We start from the raw sequence: 24061 nt of genomic DNA on the forward strand, positions 1-24061 counted from the left end.
TCACAACTTCTTGAGTCATCTTACTGTGAAGAATGTTTAGATGAGTTCCTTGGAATGCATACTGTCCCTAGGTTTCTATCCCTCTACTGATGGAATCCCTTTACTAAAAAATGTAATGTGTGGATTTTTGCTGTCAGATCGGGTCCGTCCAGAGAAAGGGGAGTGTGGCCATTTAATCAACGGCAGTCTATTCCCCAACAAGATGTAAATATCAAAGACTCTTCAATGATAACAAGACCTTGATGGGAGATTCGATTTCCAAACAGTGGTTTCTTAATGTACAATCGCCGTGTGCATAAGTGTACAAAGATCAGACTCTCGCCGTTACTCAGGCTGCCTTAGCGCCCAGGTTTGCGAGACCGCTGCGAGCCTGCTTGGCAGCGTGAGGGAAATCAAGCTTGTTGCCCATCTCGATGCACTGGTTGTACTTCTTGCGAGCGAGCTCGGTGTTGCCCATCATGGCTGCGATGTCGCCCCAGTTACAGAGGGCGACAACGCAAGCCTCGTCACACTCGGGGGTGTGGTCGTCGCCTTGGACGTCCTTGGCGTGGAGGTAGGCGTTCTTCGACCAGTTGAGGGCGGCTTCAAGACAATCATTGCGGGTCGTGGGCATGGCCGGGTCGTGTAGCTCGCGAAGGGCGTCAGAGGGCTGGTCGGCGAGGGTCGGGGTGAAGATGGGATGCTGAGCGAAGGTGGCGGCGAGATTGTTCATGATGACGGCGCGGTGGCAGGGGGTCTCACAAAGGCGGAGAGCTTGGAAGAAGAGAGGGATGGCGAGGTGGAACTGTGATTTACTCTCATAGTCGCGCCCAAGGGACTCTATGGCGCCACCCGTCTCCTCGGGGGAGAGCCAGTCGCCTTCGCCTTCCTTGACGCCCTCAGTCTTGCGCCGTTGGAACTCCTTCAAGGCGGTCTCGACTGCCCAGATCAAGTGCTTCTGGGAGTTGTCGGGGTCGAGGACATGCTCGTCCGAGTACAGCTCTCCTAGCTTGACAGACGTTCCAATGGCCTTAGCGAGAAGTCGCCTTCGCTTGTGCCAGAGGTTCTCAGGTACGAAATGGTCATCAGTTTTATTGACTGATGCGGTCTCCGCCTCCTTGTTCGTTTCGGTTGTCTCTGGCTGCTTCCGCGGAGGAGTGAGCAGTTTGCCAGTATTGTCGATCTTGCCGTCGCGAACCGACTGCTCCATGACGTCAACCCACTTCTTGAGATCCCCCAACACGGCCTCAAGGACATGGAGGGTTCCATCGTAGTTGCCAATCTTCTGTAGCCAATACGAGGTCTGGATTCGGATGCCGAGAACCTCGTCGGAGAAGGGATCCAAGCCGTGGTCAGCACACTGCTCCATGGCCCGCTTATAATATTTTAGGGCCAGCTCAGGATCGGGATTAATATTTGTGTAGTAGAGGGCGCGTCGTAGGGAGTTGGCAATGGGCTTCGGGTATCTCGTGAATTGGAGGTGGTAGAAGTAGGTGAAGTAGAGCTTAGCAGTGTAGCCAGCCATGATGCCAATGACGAGCAGGCTGTTCAGGTTAGCTGCAAGAAGCGGAAGAAGGGTAGAGGTTGTCGCACATTGCCAATGCAAACACGGTAGCTCCAGGGCTTTGGCGGAATGCCGTCTTGATGCCGGTGGGACTCACGGCAGTCATGAGACTTCGAAGACCGGCGCCCAGGGCCCGTCCAGCGAACTTGCGAAATGTGATTTGGGGTTGAGCAGGCTGCTGCTTCCTGGGCAGCTGGTTCTGCTTATCAGAGAGCTCCTTATTGGGACCATTCTTGGAAGAATTGGAGCTTGCGGTGGTCTGGAAGCGTCGCTGTACGGGATCGGGTCGGAGGGGTATGACGGCGCGGATGTGGATGGTGGCAGCGCGGGACCGGAGATGGATGGACAGCACGCCGGAGGTGGCATGCCGGAGACACTGGCCGCGGACTGGCCGCAGCGAGGCGACGGCCGAGACGGACATGGCGGGCAAGCCGGAGGTTGGGGCTGAAGAGAGGCGATGTTGTAGATTTTCCGAGGAAGAAGCCGATGGCGATGCGATATAACTTCGTCGCAATAGTGTGGTGCGGCGGTCCACTGACTTGCGATGGGAGCACGGGCCGGGTCGGGGAATTGTGGGTCTGAGGAGCCAGGAAAGCGTGCATTGGCAGGCGCGGCTTTGCTAATCGTCCCGCGTGTGTTTTGTCGACCGAGGCTTCGGGGCAGTTTTTGGTGGGGAGCTCATGACGGAATCGGCAGCCGCTTCTCATCTTCACAACTACAAGACGCAATCTCCAGCTTCATCAACAACTCGTAAAAATGTCGGGAAAATTCGAGCCCAAGGTCGCGGTCACCCTGGCCCCTCCCAAGGACGACCTCATCTCTGCCGAGGAGCTGGCCAAGGCCAACGGTGCGTCGACGCCAACCCCGCCATCGACACCATCATCACCATCATGGGATCGGGGGTTCAGGTGAACTGCACACAATGGGCCCAAGCTGACTATAAAATCAGGAGCCGACGGCGGAAAGTGCTACGTTGCTATCAAGGTAAGTCTTTTCTCTCTCTTCCTCTTCCTCTTCCTCTTTCGCCGCTCAGGCACTGCCACACAGCCACTAACCACCTGAGAACAGGGCAAGGTCTACGACGTCTCCGGCAACAAGGCCTACCTGCCAGGAGCATCATACAACGGTAATACCTCACCCATTTATCTTCACATTCCTCCCACTGTCAACTACAATTCGCCGTTGCATAACCGTATTCCACCCGAATCCACTCACTGACGTGCCACAGTCTTCGCTGGCAAGGACGCCTCTAGGGCCCTAGGCATGACGTCCACCAAGCCCGAGGATGCCCTCCCCGACTGGCAGGATCTGAGCGACAAGGAGAAGGGCGTCTTGAATGACTGGGTCACCTTCTTCTCCAAGCGGTATAACGTCGTTGGACATGTCGAGGGCGCCACCAACATGGAATGACTAGCCGAGGCGTCTCTTGCCGACAAAACCAAGCTGTGAACTCATGCCGTCACGGCAATCCCCCCGGTCCATTCTCTTACCTCTCTGGCTCCCCTGTGCAAATGTATTCTCCGCTGCTGTGAAGCTGTTTTACCATAACCCCTGAACGTAAGACGCTTTGTCCTCTCATGTTGTACTTTGGCTTTGTCCTAAGTCGTGTCATCCTGATTTGTGGCAGGAAGCCTCCCTACTTGGTTCTCCTGTCATCCACTATCGTAAAGTGCCGGCGAGCGGTTTGATTTCACCCTCTACTGCGAGGCGGTGACTGACGTGCCTCTCCTCGAGTCTCATTCCCATTCCGCTCAGTCCTGCTCGAGCCTGTCCACCCCAGTGCCTTGGAGAAGATCCGCAGTGATTTCCACGGCCTTCATAAACCCACAAAACCAGTCCTCGTATTTCACAGAGATCCTCGTTAAACCGACCGCCCCCACTTGAACGGTTCCACGACGCCCCTCGTGACACCACCCCGGCGCACCGTGGTGACTTCTTGCCACGGTAACTCGGCTCGTGTCGTTACATGCCATGATTCGATCGGCACAAGCCCTACGTACACTGGGATCAACCGTTGTTTCCTTTGCCCCATGGAAAAGGTGGCTTTGTAGCTCGCGGTAATGTCAATGGCACTGGGTAGTGGGCAAAGCTGGCTATCAAGAGAAGATGCACTATATTAACCTGGCTATTCTAGTCTCAGTGATGTAGGCAAACCGTCAGAGTGTCCGGTGACGCTTCCACCTCCACCTGCACTTTCTTCCCCATGGTCTCGTTGTGAGTGGGCAAGTTATATAAAACAGAAACCCCCTTCAAGTCTCATTTAAATCTATTAGGTGCTCTCTCTACCCGGATAAGCACTGAAGCGGACTCTCATCGCCGAGAATATCCACAACAGTTGTTTGTCACCAATTACTTCGACCCCTCTTTGTTGTCAGACTTCTGCTCGTTGTCAGGCTCAGGTTCCTCGCAGTCCATCATCTCGGCGGTGGTCTCTGCACTCTTGCAGTCGTCGCAAACCCGAGTTTGTAGCCACGAGTTGCGCAGCTGGTTGACGCTGAAGCACTGGTGATTCGGGTCGTTGCGCGCGAAGTGGCAGTAGGACTTCAGGCGAACCGTGTAGTGGGTGCAAGTAAAGATGAATTCTTCGAAATCACACATTGCGCAATGTTGGATGATGAAGCTTAGGGGCCTAAGCCGAGTGTGTTAACGTGATTTCTCGAGATGGTGGTCTTCAGGACTAGTTACTTACTCGTAGTTGGGGATCCAACGTTGCTTATTGTAAGATGACCGATAGAGATGGAATATGATGTCTGGGGCGAGGGGGCGGCAGGAACTTATTCTGACTGATACAGGATGGCAGAAGATTGTTTTGGACAGACTACCATGGGGCCCAGCTGGCATTTTATAGACGAGCACTTATCCTTAGAACAGCGAGAAAGGCAAAAAAGCTACATTGAAGCTAGTCGGAGGGATTAGGGCGTCATATTCACTCACTACTCTCAAACCCCAATCATGGCTGAGATTATACGCACTTGAATGCGAAGTACCCAATAGATCCAGGGGTCTGAAGCAAATAGATCATCTCGTTATGCAACGGCCTCGCCACGCATGAGAGCTACCCCCTGTTTGCTGCTGAAAACAGCGATCTGCATGGGGATGGAGGCAGATATCCGAGGACAGGGCGCAATAGGGTAACAGGTCCCCAGCTTTTTTGTTGCACCATGCAGACAAGTGTAGCAATCTCTGTTTGATGAGGTGGGAGTCACTGAACATGAGTACAGTAACGGCCATGGCCCTTCAGCATGCCACGTGGATGGTGTTTGCCTATAGCGGTCAATCAGTGTTTGGCAGTCGAGAAGGCTACATTGGAACTATGTAAGTATCCGTCACTTGATGGGATTGTAGGAGCATAATCATTCAGCAAGGTGTTCAAGGGCGGATGAGTCTTATCAGCAGTAGTTCTCTAGCGCCAATACGTCCATCTTCTAGGTGGTTCTACTCAAACTTTGAGGGCAAATCGCACGGAGCAGACGGTCTATACCTAAGTTTCCATAAAACAATCAAGTGGGTTATGTACCTATTCACGATATCCATGCTAGTCCTCAAAGACAGCAAACTGCGTGGAGAGAAGAAGACGTAACCCCTAGTTTGCAAGAGTCATTCAGCTATCGGGTTTTCCAAGACATTGTTCAATCAACGGACATACGTCCGATCCAGATGGGATCTACGATAGGCCCGGGAAAACAGAGTGGCGGCGAAGCTGAATCCTGTGGGACTTTGACAGGCTGGACAGATTGCGCGGACACGGGACGGCAACTTGCAGGCGGGCTGACAAAGCCGGGCACTGAATGCGCAGCTCGACTCACAGACTCACATTCAAATACAAACCGGCAAATGATTCAGAGATAAAAAAGTGGGCAGCAGGAGGTTAATGGGAGAGAAGAGAGAAGAGAGAACAAAATCCAGCGATGGCTGCAGTATGCCCCAAACGGGGCGTTTTTCCTCGTGTTCGAAGTGGAAGTCATTCATTCAGCTTCAAACTATTGTCGGGAAGTCGCAGCAAACTAATGCCTACATCCACGCTATGAGATAGACCAAGGCGAAGTGTCTTAGTTACCAGGTTGGACTAGTTAGGTAGCCAAGAAACCCACGGCACGTCATCAAAGGGCGGAGTGACTGACAGCAAACTCGAGGAAGGCCGGGGATTCGAGGACCAATGTATCGGATTGTGACTGATAGGAAAAAGGGGCGACCATCAAGGTGGGATGGCTCTTCAGGTCATAGTGAGACAGGTGCCAGCCCAATAGGTGTCGGTCCAGAGGCCAAACAACAAAGAATGTCCCCGCAAGGCATTGCTGCTGGGCTTGCAGGGGGCGTCGTCATGAGCCCCCTTGGTCGTGGCGCGAGAGGCGGAGCGGCCGAGCAAGATATCGAGGATTGATTGTGGATAACTAAGTACCTTAGTCGGGGGCCTCGATGAAAAGCAAACGGCAAAACGGCGAATAGAGGTTAGGTTGCAAAGGGGGGTGGATGGTGTGCTGGAAATGCAATGTTGGGTTGGAGATCAAGTGGGTGTTCAATGGGAGGAATTGTATGGGTAGACTGGCGTGGCTTTCGGAAAGGAAATAGTCTAGCGCTGTATCTACGTCACTCGTTCGAGTCTGGAACCTCGAATCTCGAATCTCGAATCTCGAACCTCGAACCTCGAACATCGAGTCAGGAGACAGAAGTCGGGTCTCAACGTGGCGTCGCCGTTGCAGTCGTAGAGCAGACTCGCACCATGTATTCTCGACAGGTGCGCAGCAGCGCAGAGCAGGGCAGTGCACTGTACATTGCACATGGAAAAGGCGGGGAACTGGATTGATCACAAATGCGCGTATTTGCAATGTGATGGATGTGATGGATGATGTGACGGATGTGCGCAAAAGTGCTACGACGATGCGGTTCTTGGTGGTTCGCAATCGGGATGGCAGCGCAAGTGTGCAGTGAGCGTTTTTGGCTTGGCTGCCTCGCGGTTGCCTTGCGGCTGCCTTGATGCTCACCGACGCGAGAGTGTGGCAGAGAGGGTGAAACATGGCCCTCTGATTGGCCCGCGGGCCCGACACAAGGAAAGAGCGGGCGAAAGTGAGGCGGGCCGGAGCATGATGGGCCGCATGGGGACGCCCTCTTTGGCTCTCTGGGGGGAAGCCGTCCAAACCATGGCATGTAGGAGGCCCAAACCACTCCGTCATCATCATTCTCGTGCCGTTCGACAAACGTCTCTCGCCCTGTCGTCGCCGCATTTTCCTCTTCACTCCTCTTGCACTCCTCTTGCATTCCTCTTGCACTTGAACTGCCGCCACCGCTCCGTCCGTTCGTCGCTCCGACGTGGCATACCCCCGGCCTATAACCACCCTCGCCGGCTCTTGTCGTGCGTGCATCCCACATTGCGAACCACCACCACCACTACGCGTCGCTAGCTTTGAGCATCAGAACTGTCCAACTGTGCGGCAACAAGGCAAATTCTCCACCACGCTGTTTCAACTCCCCACCTGCTCAGTACCTCACCTATCGACATACGACATCCGCTAGGCGGCTCTGTCTCGCCGTTTGCCAGCAGCAGCACAAGGAGCAGAAGCCTTCCGTCTTCATTCAAGACGACCTGATTTGGTTGTCCAGTTTCAACCCCCTCAGCCATTTTCTCGCTCTGGCTCCCCTCCCCGCATCGTCTCTCGTCTTCAGGTTCCTGCCCGACTGAACTTGTCCTCCTCTCTCCCCCTTCCCTTTCCCTCCTCTCTCCATCATCACCGCTGCCTGGCTCCACGATCGGTCGCCTCTTCGCCACTCTCAAAACTCCCGGCGCCTTGTTTGGTTGCTCTATCAACCTATCTCGTTTCATCTGTCCCTCGACTCTGTCGTTGGCCGAATATCGTGCTCTAGTTTGTTGGTGCTGTTGCTGTCGCTGTCGCTTCGACGTCACTACGTTGCCTCGCCTAGCTATCTTAGCTAGCCACACCACCATACCGAGCGTCTCTGCGGATGTTCGTGAGATCCTTGGATTCGGCCGTACGTCCTCATCTATGACCTTGTAGAATGGGCGGCGTCGCTGACATCAAAGCAGTCCTTCGCTATCCTCTTGCCTGCGCCGTCTCCTCCCCGTGTATACGCCTCGCCTGGCCCTAGTCTCCTGACGCTGTCTCCAATCCCACCCAGTGCACCTCTCGGTTAACAGCACGGGTTGAGTCGGTTGAACTCTGATTCCATCTCCGAATAACCATCGCTCAACTCCACCGGATCAACTCTTGCAATGGCTACCTCCAACTCGGGCCCAACCCGCCGCTCCGGCATCGAGTCTCTCAATCCCAACCACCAACAATATGTCCCCAATCGGACCGCTTCGGCTCAACAATCCTCTGTAAAGGCACCCTTCCCGTGGAACTTGACTCGATTTTACGATCTTGATGACTCCCCATGGACACCGCAAGGCCTCATTTCGGGCATCCCTACCAACACTCAACAAGGTCAGCATGTAGCAGGGTCGGGTGGTTTCCCCGGTGCTCCCGCCGCTTTCCAGAACTATAGGAGCAGGCCCTTGCCATCGGAGTGCGATACAGCCAACGAGGATTCGGGATACGGTGGAAGCGGTGCCCCTTACAGCATTGAGGCCACATCCGTTTATGATGATGACCAGAACCCGGAGACTCAGAATGCCGCGCAACTCATCGAGTCATTCCACCTAGACGTATCCCCAACTTCGAATGCCCCGCAGTTTCCCCAATGGTCACAACCGCGACCAACTCAAAGCGTCGTCACTGCCCCTGCCAGTGAAGACAGCAAGCACTACTGTTCGTCATGCAATATGTGGCTGAAGACAAAGTCAGAGCTCAAGTAAGCTATTCGGTCCATATCTTTTACAAACACTCTGTCTCACATCCAGTAGCAAGCACAGTCTCCGTCACAGCAAGCCCTTCCATTGCGACGCCCTGGGCTGCAGTCGTACCGAAGGCTTCAGCACCAAGAATGACCTCGATAGACACAAGCGGAGCGTTCATTCAGACCTGTCAGTGTCTGGGCCTAGATACGTTTGTCCTTTAGGGCAATGTGGCGCGAAAGACCAGCCTAAGCTTTGGCCGAGGGCAGATAACTTTCGCTCCCATCTGCGCCGCATTCACCAGAAGGAATGCACTCCTGAAGACGATCTCGAGGAATACCTTTATCAGTATGTGCAAATGACTCCCCCAGTCCTTCAAACTGTGTTAGCTCACCCATTCCTAGTCAACCCCACAGGCGTGAAGACCTCGAAGGAATTGGAGGGACCGCCCTCTCATACATGAATACCAATCAGCCCTCCAACATTCAACAACCTGTTGGGCACCTGTTTTCGCAATCGTTCCTAGGAAACCAACCCACCGCTACCAGCTTGAAACGCAGAATCCCAGAATTTCATGAAGCCATCGACTCCATCCTTCAGAACTCGACACGTGTGTCTTCTGAAAAGGGCGAACCATGCCTTTCCCAGGACAGCAATGATGACTTCCTACGGCCAAACACTTTGCATGGAACGGACCAACGCCCGTTGCATTCCAGTCGATCATTTGACAACCACATGGCGCCAGTCTCGGCTGCTCATTATCACTACAGACATGCAAATCACGATGGTGTCCCTGGTGACATCGAACTTTCCATGAGTACCGATGATGAGTCTGGAGCCCTTGACAATGTCATGGAGTCTGCCGAGCATGATGATGTACCAAGCAACACTTGCGGGCCAGATGTCACCCATCCCAAAGGCCCACGGATGGTCCAGCTCGAGCCAGAGCGATCTGACATCAAGATGACAGGCGCAGAGCAAGATAAATCGAGCTCTGCACCTCGTGTTTCATCTGACATTGCTCCTTTCGATTTCCCCGGAGTGTTCAAGGGTCCCGGTCTGGTAGAGTATCTCAAAACCCTACCCAAGGAACTCCTCAAGAGCGTCCTGGATGGCGATATGGACGACATCAAAGCAGTGAGTCCACCGCCAGACTCTGTGGGCCAGAAGTCTGCAAATCCCTGCACAGAATGTAACAAGACATTCGCCCGGCCATGCGAACTCAAGTATGTCCCCTAGTACTTTTTCCCCGTACTATAACTAATCAGCTCTGCAGGAAGCACATGAAGCGGCACGAGAAGCCCTATGGATGCACATTTTTTAATTGTAACAAGGCTTTCGGCAGCAAAAATGACTGGAAGAGGCACGAAAGTAGCCAGCACTGGCAGCTTGAGTCCTGGAAGTGCGGAGACAATAAGATGGGCCAGACACAACCATGTGACAAGGTCTGCCACCGGAGGGAAAGCTTCAAGAACCATCTTAACAAGGAACACATGATGGTCGACCCCAAGAAGATCGAGCAGAGACTCGAAAGCTGTCGCATTGGGCGACATTGCGATGATCGCTTCTGGTGTGGTTTCTGTTCGAAAGTCATAGAAATCAGAGGCGAAGGGGTTAACGCCTGGACGAAACGATGTGACCACATCGACAATCACTTTTCTGGGCGTGATGGGAACCCAAAGATGAACATCCGCCAATGGGTATATGTTGAAAACCAGGACCACAACCGCGAAAATGGTGGGTGCGAGTCAAACACGCAGCCCTCAAGTCCTGACTCCGACACGAGCTCTACCCTAAAGCGCAAGTTGAGTACTGAGGCAGAGCTTGCGACCCACAAGAAACCCCGGCAAGGGGTGGTGGTATACATGTGGACTTGCGTAAGTAGACCAGTATTTCCCGGCTCTGGATTCGACTAACATAGACCAGTGTGAGTGCAAGACCGACATGAATGTGAAGGTTTCGGCGTCGTGTCTCACTTGTGAGCATCAGAGATGCCAGGCAAACTGCTCCGTCACGCGGGTTATACATCAACATGAAGATGACAAGGTAGACACGGAGTAAGAATGACTGATTAATGCGGGTATAACATAAAAGGTGGAATAATGACGGGCTTGGTTTTGGATCACGGCAACGCACTTGTACTTCATTTAGGATACCCATAGTAGCGGTGTTTAGCGGTTCGGGGGACGGAACATGGGGAAAATTCATGAACAATCTTCGCTTTCGGCATGACCGTTGTCCATCCGTCAATGACAGCACTCACCGCCGTATCAACCAACGCATCTCTTGACTAGTCGGTACTCGGGCTGGGGTCACGTTGCAATGACTGCACGCCAGATGTAGCCATTTCTTTTTTGGGAGTAGGGTACCTAATGACCTATGCCTGGCGAGTGCGAGGCTTCCCCGAGATTGCACAGATCGATGAGATCTGCAATCGCAGGGTGATTCACAGACCCGGGCCGGAAGGAAGCGCTTCGTCCCCGGTAGGGCGACTTGTGGAGAGAGACGTGAGAAAGGAGTGCGAACTAGTTGGCGGAGCTATGTGCGGAGGATTCGGTGTGCGGTGCATCATCCGAGCTGCGGTACATGATCCGAGCTGCGATGGTGGCATTGAACCTGGGCTACGGCTGTTTCTGCCGGTCCATGTGAAAGCTGTTAGAGGCGAGCTGTGAACAAGGATCCGAGCTATGTGAGATGTGACGAAGGCATTCTATTAGTCGTATCCCTTGACCGTGCCAGCTGGCGGCCGTTTCTGATCGTCTAGGCTTGGTCCACCTCCCTGACGAACACCCGGGGATCGCGGCATATGCCGTCCCGTCGTCCGTGGCAAACTTTAGACCTGAGCAGAGACTCACCGGTATAGCTTCAGCCACCGAGCTAAGACCCGTGGTCCACCTGTTGATGCCCAACAACAAGCGGTACAGGGGGGAGGGTCGATAGTAGGAAGTAGGAAGTACAGAGCGATGGTGCTTCATGGCATCAGAGGCATACTAGGAAAAAGGGAAAAAGAAACATAGAAGCAATCTGTCAGGGTAACTACATGGGTAGAGCTGCTGCTGGGGCGGTTCAGGGGGTCGTGCAGACCCAGTTACCTAGTCCTCGGAGACCCAAAGTGTGTGGGGAGGCCAGACACGGGGCCCCTCGAGGGACTCAGCAGGGGAAGTGAGGGCGCTTCGGCCGAGCCAATCAGAGTCGACCGGTGAAGAAATTCTGAACATTTTCGAGGGCCATGGGAAGAAGCAACGAGAGGCAGCCGCACTAAAAGGCCGGTGGAGTCGGATCATGGCTGGTGGTGTTGCTTTTTGGAAGTGGAGTGGGGTTGGAACTGGTTCCAGAGGTGCTGCTGCGCTCCTACACCGTAGTCCGTAATTACCATGTGCATCCTTACGTACATGACATGCACGGACTATTGCAAGGCCTAACTACCTAGGTATTAGATTACAGTGACGGGCATGGCAGGAGTACCGGTACCGAGTGCTCTACTACGTAGTACTTCGTTCACAGGAAGGGAAACAAGGGTCGTAGCGGTGGACTTTGACCAGTGCGGAAGAGTGGTGGGCCTCCGGGGGCCGCCATGTGGAAAGGCAACGGGCCCACAAGGATGCGTGCCGTGGGCGATAGAGATTACGATTGATGATGTGATGATTGACAAGTGCCCTACCCAATCTAATGCCGCCCAGGGCAGTCCTCGTGGACACGAATAAGACGTGCCGTGTTAGAGCGAGGCCCAAGAGGGTGTGAGAGAGTGTCGAGACTCTCAGTGAGACTCCAGATGGAGGGCAGATGGAGGGCACGTCACGCCCGGACCGGCCCATCAGTCCACGGACGACAATCAGCCCTGCTGGATGGTTGGGGGCCGTGGGGACTCAGCCCAGCGGCTCCGTGTTGCAACTCCTCAAAGTACTCTTGACTTGGGCCAGGCGAACATGCCTTGACCCAGCCATCCTCCCCCCTCCGTCCGCGTTCCCAAGACACGGCCTGGAAAGGACCAGGGTTGGGGGCCGGGGGAAACGAGGGGGACGGGAGGGGGGAGGGGAACCGGACGATGGGGTGGCATGCAATGAACTTGTTCAGGTCGAGCGCTGTGAGATGACCTCTTGGCAGTTACACAGCAAGGGCCCCTTTTTCAGCTTTGAAAGAGGCCAATGGTGTTCAGGTGGACGAGTTCCCTGCAAGTCGAAGTATTCCTCGAGCGACAAACTCCGTCTTGCCTCCGCCGAGGATCCTCGGGAGCGACGATCTCCGCGCTTAGACAGGGCCGGTGACAGGGGGCAGGACATGGCGAGACCTCACGAGGTGCGGTGCCGACCAGCCGCTTGGTACATTACAGGGAGACACGATGGGGTCGATGAGATGCGCCCAAAGGCTTGGCGATATGTGCACGATGCGTATTTGTCAATTGCCGGGCTGCTTCCCACTGTCTCGCCTTTCAGCCGTACCAACTGACCGGCCGCGTTAGTCAATGCCGTGAATCATGTCCATATCTGCGCATTCCTTTTCAACTTGGGCTTTCAGCCTCTGGGGGGGGCCTAGAAGCCCGGTGACAGTCTCATCCGCTCGGTCTCCGGAATAGGATAGGAGAGAGGAGAGAGAGAGCGCATGTTTCAAGCCCGGGAATGTGTCTCTCGGACCTTTGCAACATGTATGTCTTTCGAGGCAGCAAAGTTCCTGTATTTCGTTTGCTGCGAAATGGCCTTAAACATAAGCATGCTGGATAAAGCACCGGCAAGTCTAAAATAGGCCGTCAGAGTCAGCCGTCAAAGATCAGCCGTGGAGCAGGTCAAACACGGGCAGAGACAAGCCATGGTCGACGGCCCAGTTGCGGCTTTCCAGGACGCTGGGTGGCAGTGGTGTCTCTGGGCAGACAGGGTCTCTAGCCCCGGCCATGGGCGGCTGGGCCTGCAAAATTGTACGCATCGGTCCTGGTGCAGCCAGGGGGGGAAGGAGGGAAAGGGGGGGAGGGGTGGCAGTGGGCTTGAGACAGTTGAATGGGGGAATGGGGGTTCTCTCACGCGCGCACATACAAGCCGGGCGTCGAGATTATGTCTGTTGGTTGCGTTGCGTGTTGGTTGAATTGTGTTTTCCCGTTGCCTTGTCGCCTTCTTTTAGGGAGTGGGCCACTCGCTGGCCCGTGGGGACGCGCTGAAGCAGTGAGCCAAGCGGGTGGGGTGCCCTGTCACATCGGCCAGTTGGGGGCTAGCAGTTGGCCCCGGGTGGGTTCAAGATCGCCAAATGGACCAATCACTCGTTTAGCTCGATCGGCAGCCCACACCACCCGTTATCCCGTCATGAGTCCCGGACAGCGCTACAGTGGGAAGCAGCACCTCCAACTTGGGCTCCAGCGTATCGGATGCCCGGCCAAGTTGCCTGTCCCCGCCAGCCGCATCTCCACTATGATCCCATCGCGCCCTACTACCAGAAGACCCTTGAACCCTTACCAGAACCCCTACCAGCGAGAGCCGCTAGCTACCACAGCGAGCACCGACCAGAGAGAGCACTGACCATGATGGACCGGCCAGAACGAGCACCTGCCGCAGCACTGACCGCAGCACCTTCCTCGAACCAGTGATACCAAACACAGCACCTACCACCACCAGCCAACCACCTGCACAGCGCCGTGCGTTCCCCTTCTCCACCACCACGACACCACGAAAATACACACCAGTCCATCCAAGTCCAGTCCAGTCCAGGGCTGTGCCGTGTCGTGCTGGTGGTTGTCAGCCTATGCACCTTCATGCTGCGCCATAGGACCCTTGCCCTTGTTGTCTCTTGTTGTCTCTTTGTTGTTGTTGTCGACGCTTCTGTCATCGCTGTTGGAACGGTGAAACGACCAAGTTGACCATATAGCATGCCATTGGACAACTACCACACATATGATTATTCAAGGCCGTTTGCATCCTTTCGTCTCATCTCGTATACCCCTATGTCCCCGCAAGACCGGCCGACCATGGTCGCAATAGCGTGACAGCGAGGGTGAATTCACAAGAGGAGCCAGTAGCGATGGCGACGACGCACCGATCGTGTCTGCCCTCCGGCGTCAATAACGTCACTAGTCTGACTCCTACACCATCAACACTATCGCCGCCATCTCTTCCTCCACCGGTCGATCCCCTTCTTTCCGCTCTCTCGGCTCCTTGTACCAAGCTACTTCCTCATCGAGTGCCTCTTTGCTCCTCTCTCCTCGCGCCTCGTCTCCTCTGCCGGCGGCTATTCAAGCGTCCGTGTGAGAGAAGTGACCCATTATCGCCATCTCACGCTTCAGCTCTCCACACAGCCACCTCAGTCCCTCCTATACTTGGCTCTCATCTGCGACATGCAGTTTTTGGCTAAAGATTAGGATGCCCTCGCGCCTCCACCTCGGTCGTCTGGTGGCGTCAAATATTCGTCATGCTTGACAATATTGCCATTCATTGCCGCCGAAGGTTTCTTTGCTTCTCTCACGAAACGCCGGCAACTCGAGCGCTAGGCTCGGGGACTCGGACGCCAAGTTCGGGGTTCTCTATCCATTCACAGCACCGTATCTGCTTAAGCCTGCCCGAGGTACCGTCTGGGACCGAGACCCGAGTCTCCCTTCGCGGAAATTCGTGAAAGAAGCCAGCCAAGGCGACCATGTCTTCAAGCCAGGTAGACCGGCATCGAGATGGACTTGACCAGTCAAAATGGAAATAGGCCTCTCGCATCTCTATCGTCAACTGCAGACCATACCGTGTACAGGCGGCGCAGGCTGCAACCCGAGGCGACCGCACACAGCGGCGAACTACCAAGGACCATCCATCCACCTGGATCTCCGCAGGGTGTCTGCCTGCCCCCTGTTCTATCCTGGAACCACCGTGGACCTGGCCCCAGCGGTGTCTAATCTGTCCATTCCCGGGCATGGTGTCAGGGGTCATCTGCAAGTGGTGTCTGGGCCTCGGGTTGTGGCTTGAGTAGGTCAGTCGTTGGTTTTGTTCCCCCAGTCGCGAGGTACCCGGTACAAAAAAGTTGAGGCTCTGCACCCTCGTGGGGCTCACACGTCAGGTAGTAGACGATTCCCGCGCCGCTCAGTCGTCAACGGGCACACTCTAGGCGTACTACAGCCTACAGGCGCACTCCAGCCACACACATGGCTATTTTGACTAACACCCTTAAAGCGTCCCGTCATCCCATCATCAAAGTGTCCATGTTCTATATCTGCCCCAGCACTCCCGGATCTTCCTCTCTATCTCTTTCTACTCAACCAATTTTTCTGACAATTGCTTGACTGCATTTCGTCTCTATTGTTTGCCCGCAACTGAATGCATTGTGCCTGGGTCCGCCCGCTTCCTGCTCTACCCTTGTGTTAGCCCCTGTGCTGTGCTTTGGTATCTTGAGGCACCTTTACGTTCTGTCTTTCGACCAGACTCGATCCTGAATCGAATCTCCCACCCTTCCACGTCTTCAATCGACTAGCCATTTAATGGCCCAAGTTTTCTGAGCCTCTGCTCAGAATCTCCCCTGATCCCCCACACGACCGAAGCCGCCGGAACATCGACACAATGGTTTACAGCCCTTACTACGCCAGAGACATGGGGTTGATGAATGGATTGAAACCCTCCTGGAAGGGCCATCGTGCAGATCGTACCCAACAGGATGTCATTGACCCCGGGCTGACGGGTGATGCTTCTCAAATACAACATTTCCTTCAGGATCCGGACACGCCAGCCGTCTTCGGCATGCACCCGATGCCTATGAATAACTTTAGCTTCGGAATGGAAGGACGACACGGATCTCCTTCTTCCCAACAACAATCCTCGGCAGCCAGCCCTGGGACAGAGAACGACATATTCTATGACAGACCATCCACCCCTCCAGACATGAAGTCTCCATTTCTACCGCAGGTGTACGACGCCTGGGATAGCCAGATATCTCTGAGAGGACTCTCTTCTTGCCGGCCCGGCAGATTTGTGAACCCCTCCGATATTCATGGCAGTCAAGTTTCCCTCTGTGACTTGAATGAAGGCGAAGGCCCTAAGGACTTCAATCTTGGGCCTGGATTTGACAGCTTTGACATCAACAACCCATCTCCTCACTACCCAGGAAATCACATTGCCCATACGCCTTTACTTCGTGTCTCAAGCCCCGCGAGCGAGATTCACGTCCGATCATCACTCGATCCCGTTTACCCCGACCCTGAGAATATTGGCGAGGGAGCCAACTCGGCTGAAGAAGCCTCTGTCAAGCTTCCATCTCAGACAGGAGAGAACCAGGGACGCATGCCAACAATCACCCGCAGCAAGCCAACTTGTGCCTCCAAGAGCGCCAACGGTCGCGGTCGCCCGAAGCGACAGGCGACTGCTTCACTCACAGAGCCATCCAAGGTCACGAAAAATACGTCATCCTCTCGCACCACTAGCAGCCGCAGGCTACCTTCAACTTCTTCCCCTATCAAGCATACCTGCCCTCATTGTCCCGATATGACTTTCAAGGATGATGCAACGCTCCAGAAGCACATCAAAACCCAACACAGGCGGCCATTCATCTGCGTCTTCCACTTTGCCGGCTGCCCGGAGGCCTTTGCCAACAAGAATGAGTGGAAGCGCCACGTTTCGGCCCAGCACCTGTGCCTCCAATTCTGGTTATGCTCCGTCACCGTATGCGAGAACCCCCCGGATCAGGAACATAAAGCCTCGGGAAAGACCACTCTTGGCCGACCTTTCAGACGTAAGGATCTGTATACGCAACACGTTCGACGCATGCATCCCCCTTCACCGCCAACAGACGTGGGAAGAAGCAACAAGAACGCTTCGCGAGGGCGGGACGACCCGCTCAAGGCGATGCAAGACTCTGCTTTCCGCAAGCGGTGCGAAACGCCAACCCACATGCGCTGTCCCGTTATAGGCTGCACTCTACAGTTCCAAGGTGACAAGGCTTGGGACGATCGGATGGAGCATGTCGCGCGACACCTCGAGCGCGCTGCCAGCAACGAAGAGCCTCGAGTGCAGTTTGGCGGTGCTCACGATGATACCTTGATCGAGTGGGCGTCAAGTGAGAGCGTCGGTGTCATTGAACGGGCTCCAGATGGTAGCTGGAGGCTAGGCCAGCCGCTCGAAGGCATTCAGAACAAATCGAAGAGAAAATCCAGCGCTAGAGCCAGTCCTAAAGCCACCGCCGACGAAGACGCGGAAGGGGAGGCCTGCTAGTGAGAATATGAGGGGTGCGCAGACGGTATAGATCTGTGGCAGCCATTGGGAAGATTGCAATTTGCTTTATTTGGACTTGTTTGTGATGAACTTGGGATGGGTTGGTGTACCCGCTAATCGTTGGCGTTGGGAGTATTGTCGTTTCACGATACCATCGCTTGAACTCCTCGGGGCGGATATTGCTTCACGCTTGTTAATGATTTCCTTTTTCTCTCTTCTCCTATTTCTTGGTTTTGGCAATGCAGTCGATACAGATACCACCGCTCATAGGCGGTTCACACACTCATAGGCGGTTTCATAGACGGAATTGGATACACCTGATGATTTACGCGTACTTGTTCTTGATTCCCACTTCTCCAGATCGCTTTCCCATCGCCCGACAAGCCTCGGCTTCGGTCTTCCAAACGGTCTCCCTATTCACTTCTCGCACATTTCCCACCTGTCCCAGACCGCCTAGCCGCCTTGCACAGAGCCTCAACACCGCAGAGCCGCACACTACTATCGAATCCACGCTCCCTCGTAACAACATGTCATCCATCCACACGCAACCTACATTCCATGCAGTAACCAGCCCCCCTAAGCCCACCACCACCACTACCACCGCCCCCAAAGTCCTGCCGCCGCTGCAGTCCCCCGGCAGGCAAAGGTCAGCCCAGACACCCAAGAAACCCCCAAAACCCGCTCGTCTCGGTTGCCCTGGCTCCTGCAGCACAGCCTCATTGCCTGAGTCCTGCACGCGCGGAACTGGTTACTGGAAAGGGGGTGGGTACTGTCCGTAGGGCGTACTGGGTAGTGTTCTACATAGTAGGGTGGTAGGCATATTAGGCGTCTGAGAGGGTCTGGGGCTCGCTTCAATCGGAGAAGGTTATTGCTACGGCAGATCGCCCGTCGGAAACATGACTGCATGGCATGGATGGGCTGGAGGGTGGGATTGGGTAGTCGTCCAGGGTAGGGATGCATGGGTGACTTGGTGACGTTGGTGTGGCCATGGACTTGAATCTCCCAATATTGTGGCTTTTCGCCACCAAATTAACTTGCAAGGACCAGCATGCCTGCTTATCGTACTGTGGTATTGGATATTCTAACATGTGTAGTTGAGCCGCATTATGGAGGCTATACGAACACCAAGGTCGTGTGACTACCTCCAATATGTGACACAGGTCACCATCTAGAGAACCTGTACATGTACCAAGCCATCCTTTGAAACAAATATTCATCGAGGCGCCTTTTCTCCAACGATCAAACGACACTGTACCGAATACAATGCCATGCTGATTGGGATAAAACAGAAACAATGCAGATGCCCAGAATTGATCCGGGCGGGCCGTGACAGATTGATAATGGCGGAGGCAAAATCGTGGCTACAGTTATCTCTCGTTTTCTAAAAAAAGCCTTTTGGTCAGCTAGTTGCACTTTCGAAATTTTGAGGGATTGAATTTACCAATTCCCATTCGCTGTCGCTGTTACTCGTATCGTTTGAGCCAGACACAGCTTTGAGAGCCCGCCGAGAATTGTCTCTCAAGGGACGCCTTCTTCAACCACTGCTCCCTGGCATGTGACGAACGAATCTAATAAATGTTGTCCCCAAAACGCTTTATACAACACTTTGCCGTACTCAAGCACCGGTCTTTCTCAGCATCGATACAAAAGAATGAGAATTCCGGTCGTGCTTCCTAACGCGAAGTTACTCGAGTCATATCATCAAACATTTGAGACGACATGCGCAGGAACAGCGATGTCCACGGTCCGTCGAGCTCGTCGCTGTTGTCTGTTCTTGCACTCCATGGCATAGCCTGGTTCGGTAGCCTTGCGCCACTCGATCCATGCCTCGTATGCTTGCTGGTCTTTGGCATCCGGAATGCGCGGCTTGGGAACAGGGCCCTGTTGGGAGCCGAGCCTCCCCAGAGTCCCACATGACAGGGGCTGCATTCGCAGGGGAGGTTGGGCATTGACAGCGAGAGGTAATGGGTTGTTCATGTTCATGACAAAGGACTGTAGTGTCGATTTCAAGGGGGACAAATCCACGGATCCTCGAGGCGTGGCTGAAAACCCGCTTTCAAGTCCAAGACTTGGATGAGGAAGGTTGAGCGGTGGTGCAAACCCCGATGTAGGACGAAAGGTTGGAGGCAGCACAGGGCCAGCCGGGGGTGCAAATCCAAAAAGAGGACCAAATGCTGAGGCAGATACATTCGAAAAGGGAACCTCTCCAAAGCCAGTATTCGAGTGAGTAGTCATCTCACAGTGCTGTGGCTGGTTGGAGATGACGGGAAACGGATCGTAGGGTGATACATGATCAGCGACACCCGGGTTAAGGCTCAATTTACCTTTATAGTCCTCGCATTGCTTCGGAAAGAGGCCATCCACAAGGGTTCTCCGGAACTTGACAGTGCGGTTTTCCCCTGGCACTTCTTCGCTCTGTCCGTTGAACGACAGAAATTCTCTTGCCCTTGGATTGAGCCGTTTGGTGCTGTTCCTAAGGGAGACTCCGGAATCGCGGGAGCTTTCATTTTCGTGAGTGAAGACGGTATGCACAGAACCGATTGCAGAATCCGAGGTACCTTCTCCTCTTAACTCCCTCTTCTTCGAAGGTTTCTGTTCAGAGTCCGATTCCAAATACACCTCTTTTCGCGGACCAGGACGACCATGAGAACCTCCCTAGGGGACCTTGGTCAACTGATTGGCTCCTTTGTGAAGCTTTCCAAGCATCTTTTGGAATGCCGCATGCCTTCTCTTGAGATCGGGATTGTCGTCATGAGAATCTTCGGTTATTGAGGGTTTGCTGTTGACCACGCTTGTAGGTCGAGCGTCGCCGAGAGGGGTCACTGCAGATTTGTTGAGCGTGGAGTGCGTAGTGTTCTCCAGATTTTGTGTCGCCGATAAGGTTTCCTGCCGGAGCTGGCTTTGAAGCTGACACTTCGAAGATCTGGCGTGCATTCTAGGAGGCGTAGCTTCAGTTGCTGCTAGTACTGCGGCTAGTTCCCGTTCTTGTTCGTTGCGAGGCATCTTTCGCGGTGTTTTGCGTAACGGTCGACTTTCCTTGTCAATACGTTGAATGTGCGCAATGTTGGAAAATGTTCCATCATGAATCTCTTCGGTCAGGCTTCTGGAACCATCTGCAGCGCAGAAGGGGACAAGCTCAATGATGCTCATAGGTTTCCCGTTTGTTCGGCAATCAGATAATTCTCTTTGTCTGACGAGACCGCATAGACCCCATTGTTCTGCCTGCGTGGTAGCCTTGTCCTTAACATCGGATGCAGATATATCCGTAGGCTCAGCATCAGGCTCGGAACTCCCATGGGTAGACTTCCAGTGACTGAAAGCAATGTGATCCCATGGCCCAAACCTTCCGAGGTTCTGGTGGCCACTCGAGGAAGCCTTTGAGCAGGGTCTTGCAAATTCCATATCTGGCTTGGAGCCATTGGATTCGGCTGCCGTGAATCCTGATTGAGTCGACGTAGAAGACGTGTTATCCTCGCGTCGCCTGCGCCAGTCGGGGTTCTTCATGGCCTCAACGAACTTTGATGTGACGTGGTGCTCATCCGAATGCCCCCTCCCAGAAGTAGCCGGGGCGGATTTATTTTCCTCAAAGGATTCGTCTGCCGATGAGAGGGATATGTCGGTCTTTTCACCGTGTGTGGGTAGCGACCGACTCTTGACACCAAAGACTACCATGTCGAATGCTAGAGGATGTTAATTTTGGCAAGGTAATTGAAGACAGCAAAATTCTGGAATATCATGCGAAGATTATTTGAAATAGACTTCGAGTGAATCTCTTTGGGTTGACTTACGAGGCTGTCAAGGCTCAGGCTAAGTAGGTTGGCTGGGCTGGTGGTGAGGTGGCACGAGGCTCGCGGGTTTGGCCTTTGCGTGACTGCGTATCTGGGTAACCGAGCACCAGGTGGTGATACAGACTACAGGGTGATATTCGACCCTGGGTAGGAGTTTTTCCGCGTGATCGAAGGATTCCTTTGGGCTGTTTTCATCGAGTGTCAGTATTTGCTGCTTGGTGTTGGGGTTGTTTCACGAACCCACCTGACCAGGCAACTCTCTCAAGACTCTTCAAGCCCGACAGAAAGTAGGCCCGAAATGCGTCCCGTTTGGCTTGGAGATGACAGGTAGGCCGCTGATTGGGTGTCCGAGTTGCTGAGTAGCAAATTGGCGCGGTATCGTGCGGGAGGAATCGCGCGAGACAACGGCCGAGGTCGCTGAGAGGGCTTTCTAGGCCCGTGGGTAGGGTAGATGCCTAATGCTGAGTGTAGCGCAATGAAGATCCAAAAAAAGGGTCCCCTTGCCAAAAAGCAGGCGGAGTTTTGGGTGGCTTTTGTTCAGGTGATGTGCAAGGTGATGAGAGTCTGAGGTTGTGGTGCGAGTGGTGGAAATGGAAAGGGGGCCTGACTGGATTTGCGGTGGCCAGAAGTTAAGGCTGCACCTGCCAGGTGCATGAGAGCCACGATGGAGCAAAGCCAAACCAACTGGAATCTTCCTTCTTCGACGATGCCTAATTTGCCGAGACGCGTCCCGCGTTGCCGCTTGCAACGACGGTATTGGGGATTTAATCTTCGTTTGCTGCTGCCACCTGGAGGGCGGCTTTCACAGCATCTGCCCTATCCACATGTGTTAGAAGACTTTTGGAATCGCAAAGTAATAATAGCAAGCTATCAAAGGCTGACTCTCCTACTTGTTGCTTTGGTACTGCCGGACCAAGAACTGACGAGCCGAATGACGCACAATGGAGAAAGATATTAACGAATGCGTTCCAGGTATCAAACTAAGGTACTCCAGGCTGAAATACAACACGGCACCGGCGCCAACATATCCAATCCGGGTGCAATGCAAGATCTATATACCCCACTCTTGCTCCTGATGCGTCGGTCGACATATACACTCTCGCCCCTTCCTGCCTACCACAGGCCGTGGTCTTACCCTTGGTATTGTTGCCCTCCCATGTAGGCACTGAAAGCTCTCTGCAATACAAGTCAGTCAAATGCAAACTATCAAGGAATCTTTTTCTTTGGGTTACTACTCACCGCATTCCGAGTCTGCATGTAAATGGTTCCGGGACCGGTAAACTTGCACACAAGGCCCTCGGCCGAAGCCAGGCCTGAGATGATGCCGCCCGATGCCACTCGTTCCATGACGTACTTGGTGTTCCACGCGATCAGATGGCCGTTGTCGACAATGTACTTTTCGTTTTCAACCAGCTACCAGTTTGTCAGCACTCACTTCTAACCATCAAGACAAAGTAACACTCACATCCTTGCGAATAATGGCTCCAAAGCTTGAGAGCCACAGTAGTCCTGTGCCGCTGATCTTATACACCCACAGTCCCTCGCCACTGAAAATGGCCTTGCTAAGGGCCTGCCGCTTAGAGTCCTTGATGATGCCTTGCGTCGATGCGAGATAGGCGTCATGGCCTACGGACCAGGAATCCTTGCCCGCCAGTCGCAAGCTAGTGATGTCGCCGAGCATGTGCGGCCCCAGCAGAAGCTCGCCGGGCCCGGTGAAGGTTGAGCTAGAAATGTCGCCGCCTGAGATGACCTTCTTCATGCTAAACTTGAGCTGACCTTTGAGCGTGATGGTTGGGGACATGGCAATCATGGCGCCGGGTTTGGCGGCAACAGGGCAACCCATGGCGAGTTGGATGGTCAGAATAGTGTTGGAGTCACGATGACTGATTCTGTAACTGCCACCATTGAAAGTTCCCACATCGTCGTGCGTGGCACTGGCGCCTACAAATTGCCCAGTCTGGGGGGCTCCAGACACAGTCATCGAGTATCCTTGCTGTTGTTGTTGCTGTTGCTGCTGCTGTTGCTGCTGCTGTTGCTGCTGATTCTCCTGGATCACCTCCTGCTTGGGCTTCTCAGTTGGATAAGCGCTTCCAGTATCCTGAAAGGCCGGTGGCGGGGGGTCAAAGTGCTGCTGCTCTGGGGTCGCGGTGGGACGGACCGCCATGTTCATCTGCTGTCCTGGGGGAGGAGCATACTGAGCCTGGGGTTGAGGCGGCGTCGGTATCGGCTGCTGCTGCTGTGGTGGCGGAGGGTAGTTCTGCATCGGTGCTGAAGTGGGAGGAGGAGGATAGTGCCCCGGCGTCGGCTGCTGCGGGGGAGGGGGGTGCTGAGGCGAGGGAGTCTGATGGGGAGGCGCCGGGTAGCTCATCGACGAGTGAGACGTGTGGTGAGGAGACGGCGTGTGCTGAGGCGGCGGAGGATAGTTCATGGCCGCGGCGGCCTGGGCCTGGGGCGGAGGAGGGTAGAACTGCGTCCGGTTTGCGGGAGGGGATGTCGGCGGCGGCGCAAACTGCTGCTGCTGCTGCTGCGGTGGGGGAGCTGAGACGACGGTCAGTTACGGCCTGCGAGGAGTCGAATTGGACTCTCGTCACGAACCTGTCTGTGCCGGAGCCGCGCCGGGCGGAGCTGTGAAGCCATCGTCAGTCGGGTCCCTCGGAGCTGCGATGGCGGGGTCGGCGGGAGCAGAGGGGAGGGGCACTCACGGGGATAATAATGCTGGCCAGACATGGCGATTTACTGATCAACTACTGCTTCACAAGATGACGATTCCGTGAGGCTGGGT

General features: G+C 54.4%; 9 protein-coding genes across 9 annotated transcripts; 3 read left to right on the plus strand and 6 right to left on the minus strand.

Moving 5' to 3' along the window:
* Nucleotides 1-328: 328 nt before the first annotated feature.
* BGZ61DRAFT_493665 (uncharacterized protein) lies at nucleotides 329-1964 on the minus strand (the record flags this gene model as incomplete). Its single annotated transcript, XM_046250677.1, has 2 exons — nucleotides 329-1523; nucleotides 1573-1964. 2 exons carry the CDS (start codon nucleotides 1962-1964, stop codon nucleotides 329-331), a joined length of 1587 nt encoding a protein of 528 aa, XP_046104662.1.
* A 226-nt stretch (nucleotides 1965-2190) lies between these two features.
* Nucleotides 2191-3109, plus strand: BGZ61DRAFT_451043 (cytochrome b5-like heme/steroid binding domain-containing protein). Its single transcript, XM_046245786.1, has 4 exons — nucleotides 2191-2390; nucleotides 2493-2527; nucleotides 2612-2669; nucleotides 2772-3109. The coding sequence occupies exons 1-4, from the start codon at nucleotides 2300-2302 to the stop codon at nucleotides 2951-2953; spliced, it is 366 nt and encodes a 121-aa protein (XP_046104663.1). The 5' UTR covers nucleotides 2191-2299; the 3' UTR covers nucleotides 2954-3109.
* A 677-nt stretch (nucleotides 3110-3786) lies between these two features.
* On the minus strand, nucleotides 3787-4327 carry BGZ61DRAFT_451044 (uncharacterized protein). The gene is made up of 2 exons (XM_046245787.1): nucleotides 4233-4327; nucleotides 3787-4172 (listed from the first exon to the last, which is right to left on the minus strand). Exon 2 carries the CDS (start codon nucleotides 4139-4141, stop codon nucleotides 3893-3895), a length of 249 nt encoding a protein of 82 aa, XP_046104664.1. The 5' UTR covers nucleotides 4142-4172; nucleotides 4233-4327; the 3' UTR covers nucleotides 3787-3892.
* A 2578-nt stretch (nucleotides 4328-6905) lies between these two features.
* BGZ61DRAFT_234811 (uncharacterized protein) lies at nucleotides 6906-7627 on the minus strand. Its single transcript, XM_046238264.1, has one exon. It carries the CDS (start codon nucleotides 7482-7484, stop codon nucleotides 6939-6941), a length of 546 nt encoding a protein of 181 aa, XP_046104665.1. The 5' UTR covers nucleotides 7485-7627; the 3' UTR covers nucleotides 6906-6938.
* Nucleotides 7628-10573, plus strand: BGZ61DRAFT_234812 (uncharacterized protein). The gene is made up of 4 exons (XM_046238265.1): nucleotides 7628-8350; nucleotides 8403-8681; nucleotides 8738-9559; nucleotides 9610-10573. The coding sequence occupies exons 1-4, from the start codon at nucleotides 7770-7772 to the stop codon at nucleotides 10247-10249; spliced, it is 2322 nt and encodes a 773-aa protein (XP_046104666.1). The 5' UTR covers nucleotides 7628-7769; the 3' UTR covers nucleotides 10250-10573.
* A 4144-nt stretch (nucleotides 10574-14717) lies between these two features.
* Nucleotides 14718-15535, minus strand: BGZ61DRAFT_234823 (uncharacterized protein). The gene has a single exon (XM_046238267.1). It carries the CDS (start codon nucleotides 15221-15223, stop codon nucleotides 14771-14773), a length of 453 nt encoding a protein of 150 aa, XP_046104667.1. The 5' UTR covers nucleotides 15224-15535; the 3' UTR covers nucleotides 14718-14770.
* A 312-nt stretch (nucleotides 15536-15847) lies between these two features.
* BGZ61DRAFT_477622 (uncharacterized protein) lies at nucleotides 15848-17491 on the plus strand (the record flags this gene model as incomplete). Its single annotated transcript, XM_046248924.1, has 1 exon — nucleotides 15848-17491. One exon carries the CDS (start codon nucleotides 15848-15850, stop codon nucleotides 17489-17491), a length of 1644 nt encoding a protein of 547 aa, XP_046104668.1.
* A 1582-nt stretch (nucleotides 17492-19073) lies between these two features.
* On the minus strand, nucleotides 19074-21163 carry BGZ61DRAFT_517575 (uncharacterized protein; the record flags this gene model as incomplete). The annotated part of the gene is made up of 2 exons (XM_046252335.1): nucleotides 19074-20146; nucleotides 20279-21163. 2 exons carry the CDS (start codon nucleotides 21161-21163, stop codon nucleotides 19193-19195), a joined length of 1839 nt encoding a protein of 612 aa, XP_046104669.1. The 3' UTR covers nucleotides 19074-19192.
* Nucleotides 21164-22117: 954 nt separating this feature from the next.
* Nucleotides 22118-23306, minus strand: BGZ61DRAFT_451055 (tryptophan RNA-binding attenuator protein-like domain-containing protein). The gene is made up of 3 exons (XM_046245788.1): nucleotides 22745-23306; nucleotides 22519-22692; nucleotides 22118-22455 (listed from the first exon to the last, which is right to left on the minus strand). The coding sequence occupies exons 1-3, from the start codon at nucleotides 23258-23260 to the stop codon at nucleotides 22411-22413; spliced, it is 735 nt and encodes a 244-aa protein (XP_046104670.1). The 5' UTR covers nucleotides 23261-23306; the 3' UTR covers nucleotides 22118-22410.
* Nucleotides 23307-24061: the final 755 nt, after the last annotated feature.

Source organism: Ilyonectria robusta (assembly GCF_021365365.1).
Source record: "Ilyonectria robusta strain PMI_751 chromosome Unknown BGZ61scaffold_9, whole genome shotgun sequence".
In the NCBI taxonomy this organism is placed as follows: domain Eukaryota; kingdom Fungi; phylum Ascomycota; class Sordariomycetes; order Hypocreales; family Nectriaceae; genus Ilyonectria; species Ilyonectria robusta.

Bases quoted from the DNA above. Each gene is read 5' to 3' on its own strand.
- BGZ61DRAFT_451044 (XM_046245787.1), bottom strand. From the start codon at position 4,141: ATGTGTGATTTCGAAGAATTCATCTTTACTTGCACCCACTACACGGTT.
- BGZ61DRAFT_451055 (XM_046245788.1), bottom strand. From the start codon at position 23,260: ATGACTGTGTCTGGAGCCCCCCAGACTGGGCAATTTGTAGGCGCCAGT. The intron at 22,693-22,744 runs GTGAGTGTTACT...ACAAACTGGTAG, and splicing joins GAGCCATTATTCGCAAGGAT to CTGGTTGAAAACGAAAAGTA. The intron at 22,456-22,518 runs GTGAGTAGTAAC...CTTGTATTGCAG, and splicing joins ACATGCAGACTCGGAATGCG to AGAGCTTTCAGTGCCTACAT.
- BGZ61DRAFT_234811 (XM_046238264.1), bottom strand. From the start codon at position 7,484: ATGGTGGTGTGGCTAGCTAAGATAGCTAGGCGAGGCAACGTAGTGACG.
- BGZ61DRAFT_234812 (XM_046238265.1), top strand. From the start codon at position 7,770: ATGGCTACCTCCAACTCGGGCCCAACCCGCCGCTCCGGCATCGAGTCT. The intron at 8,351-8,402 runs GTAAGCTATTCG...CACATCCAGTAG, and splicing joins AAGACAAAGTCAGAGCTCAA to CAAGCACAGTCTCCGTCACA. The intron at 9,560-9,609 runs GTATGTCCCCTA...TCAGCTCTGCAG, and splicing joins GCCCGGCCATGCGAACTCAA to GAAGCACATGAAGCGGCACG.
- BGZ61DRAFT_234823 (XM_046238267.1), bottom strand. From the start codon at position 15,223: ATGACCCCTGACACCATGCCCGGGAATGGACAGATTAGACACCGCTGG.
- BGZ61DRAFT_451043 (XM_046245786.1), top strand. From the start codon at position 2,300: ATGTCGGGAAAATTCGAGCCCAAGGTCGCGGTCACCCTGGCCCCTCCC. The intron at 2,391-2,492 runs GTGCGTCGACGC...CTATAAAATCAG, and splicing joins GGAGCTGGCCAAGGCCAACG to GAGCCGACGGCGGAAAGTGC. The intron at 2,528-2,611 runs GTAAGTCTTTTC...ACCTGAGAACAG, and splicing joins AGTGCTACGTTGCTATCAAG to GGCAAGGTCTACGACGTCTC.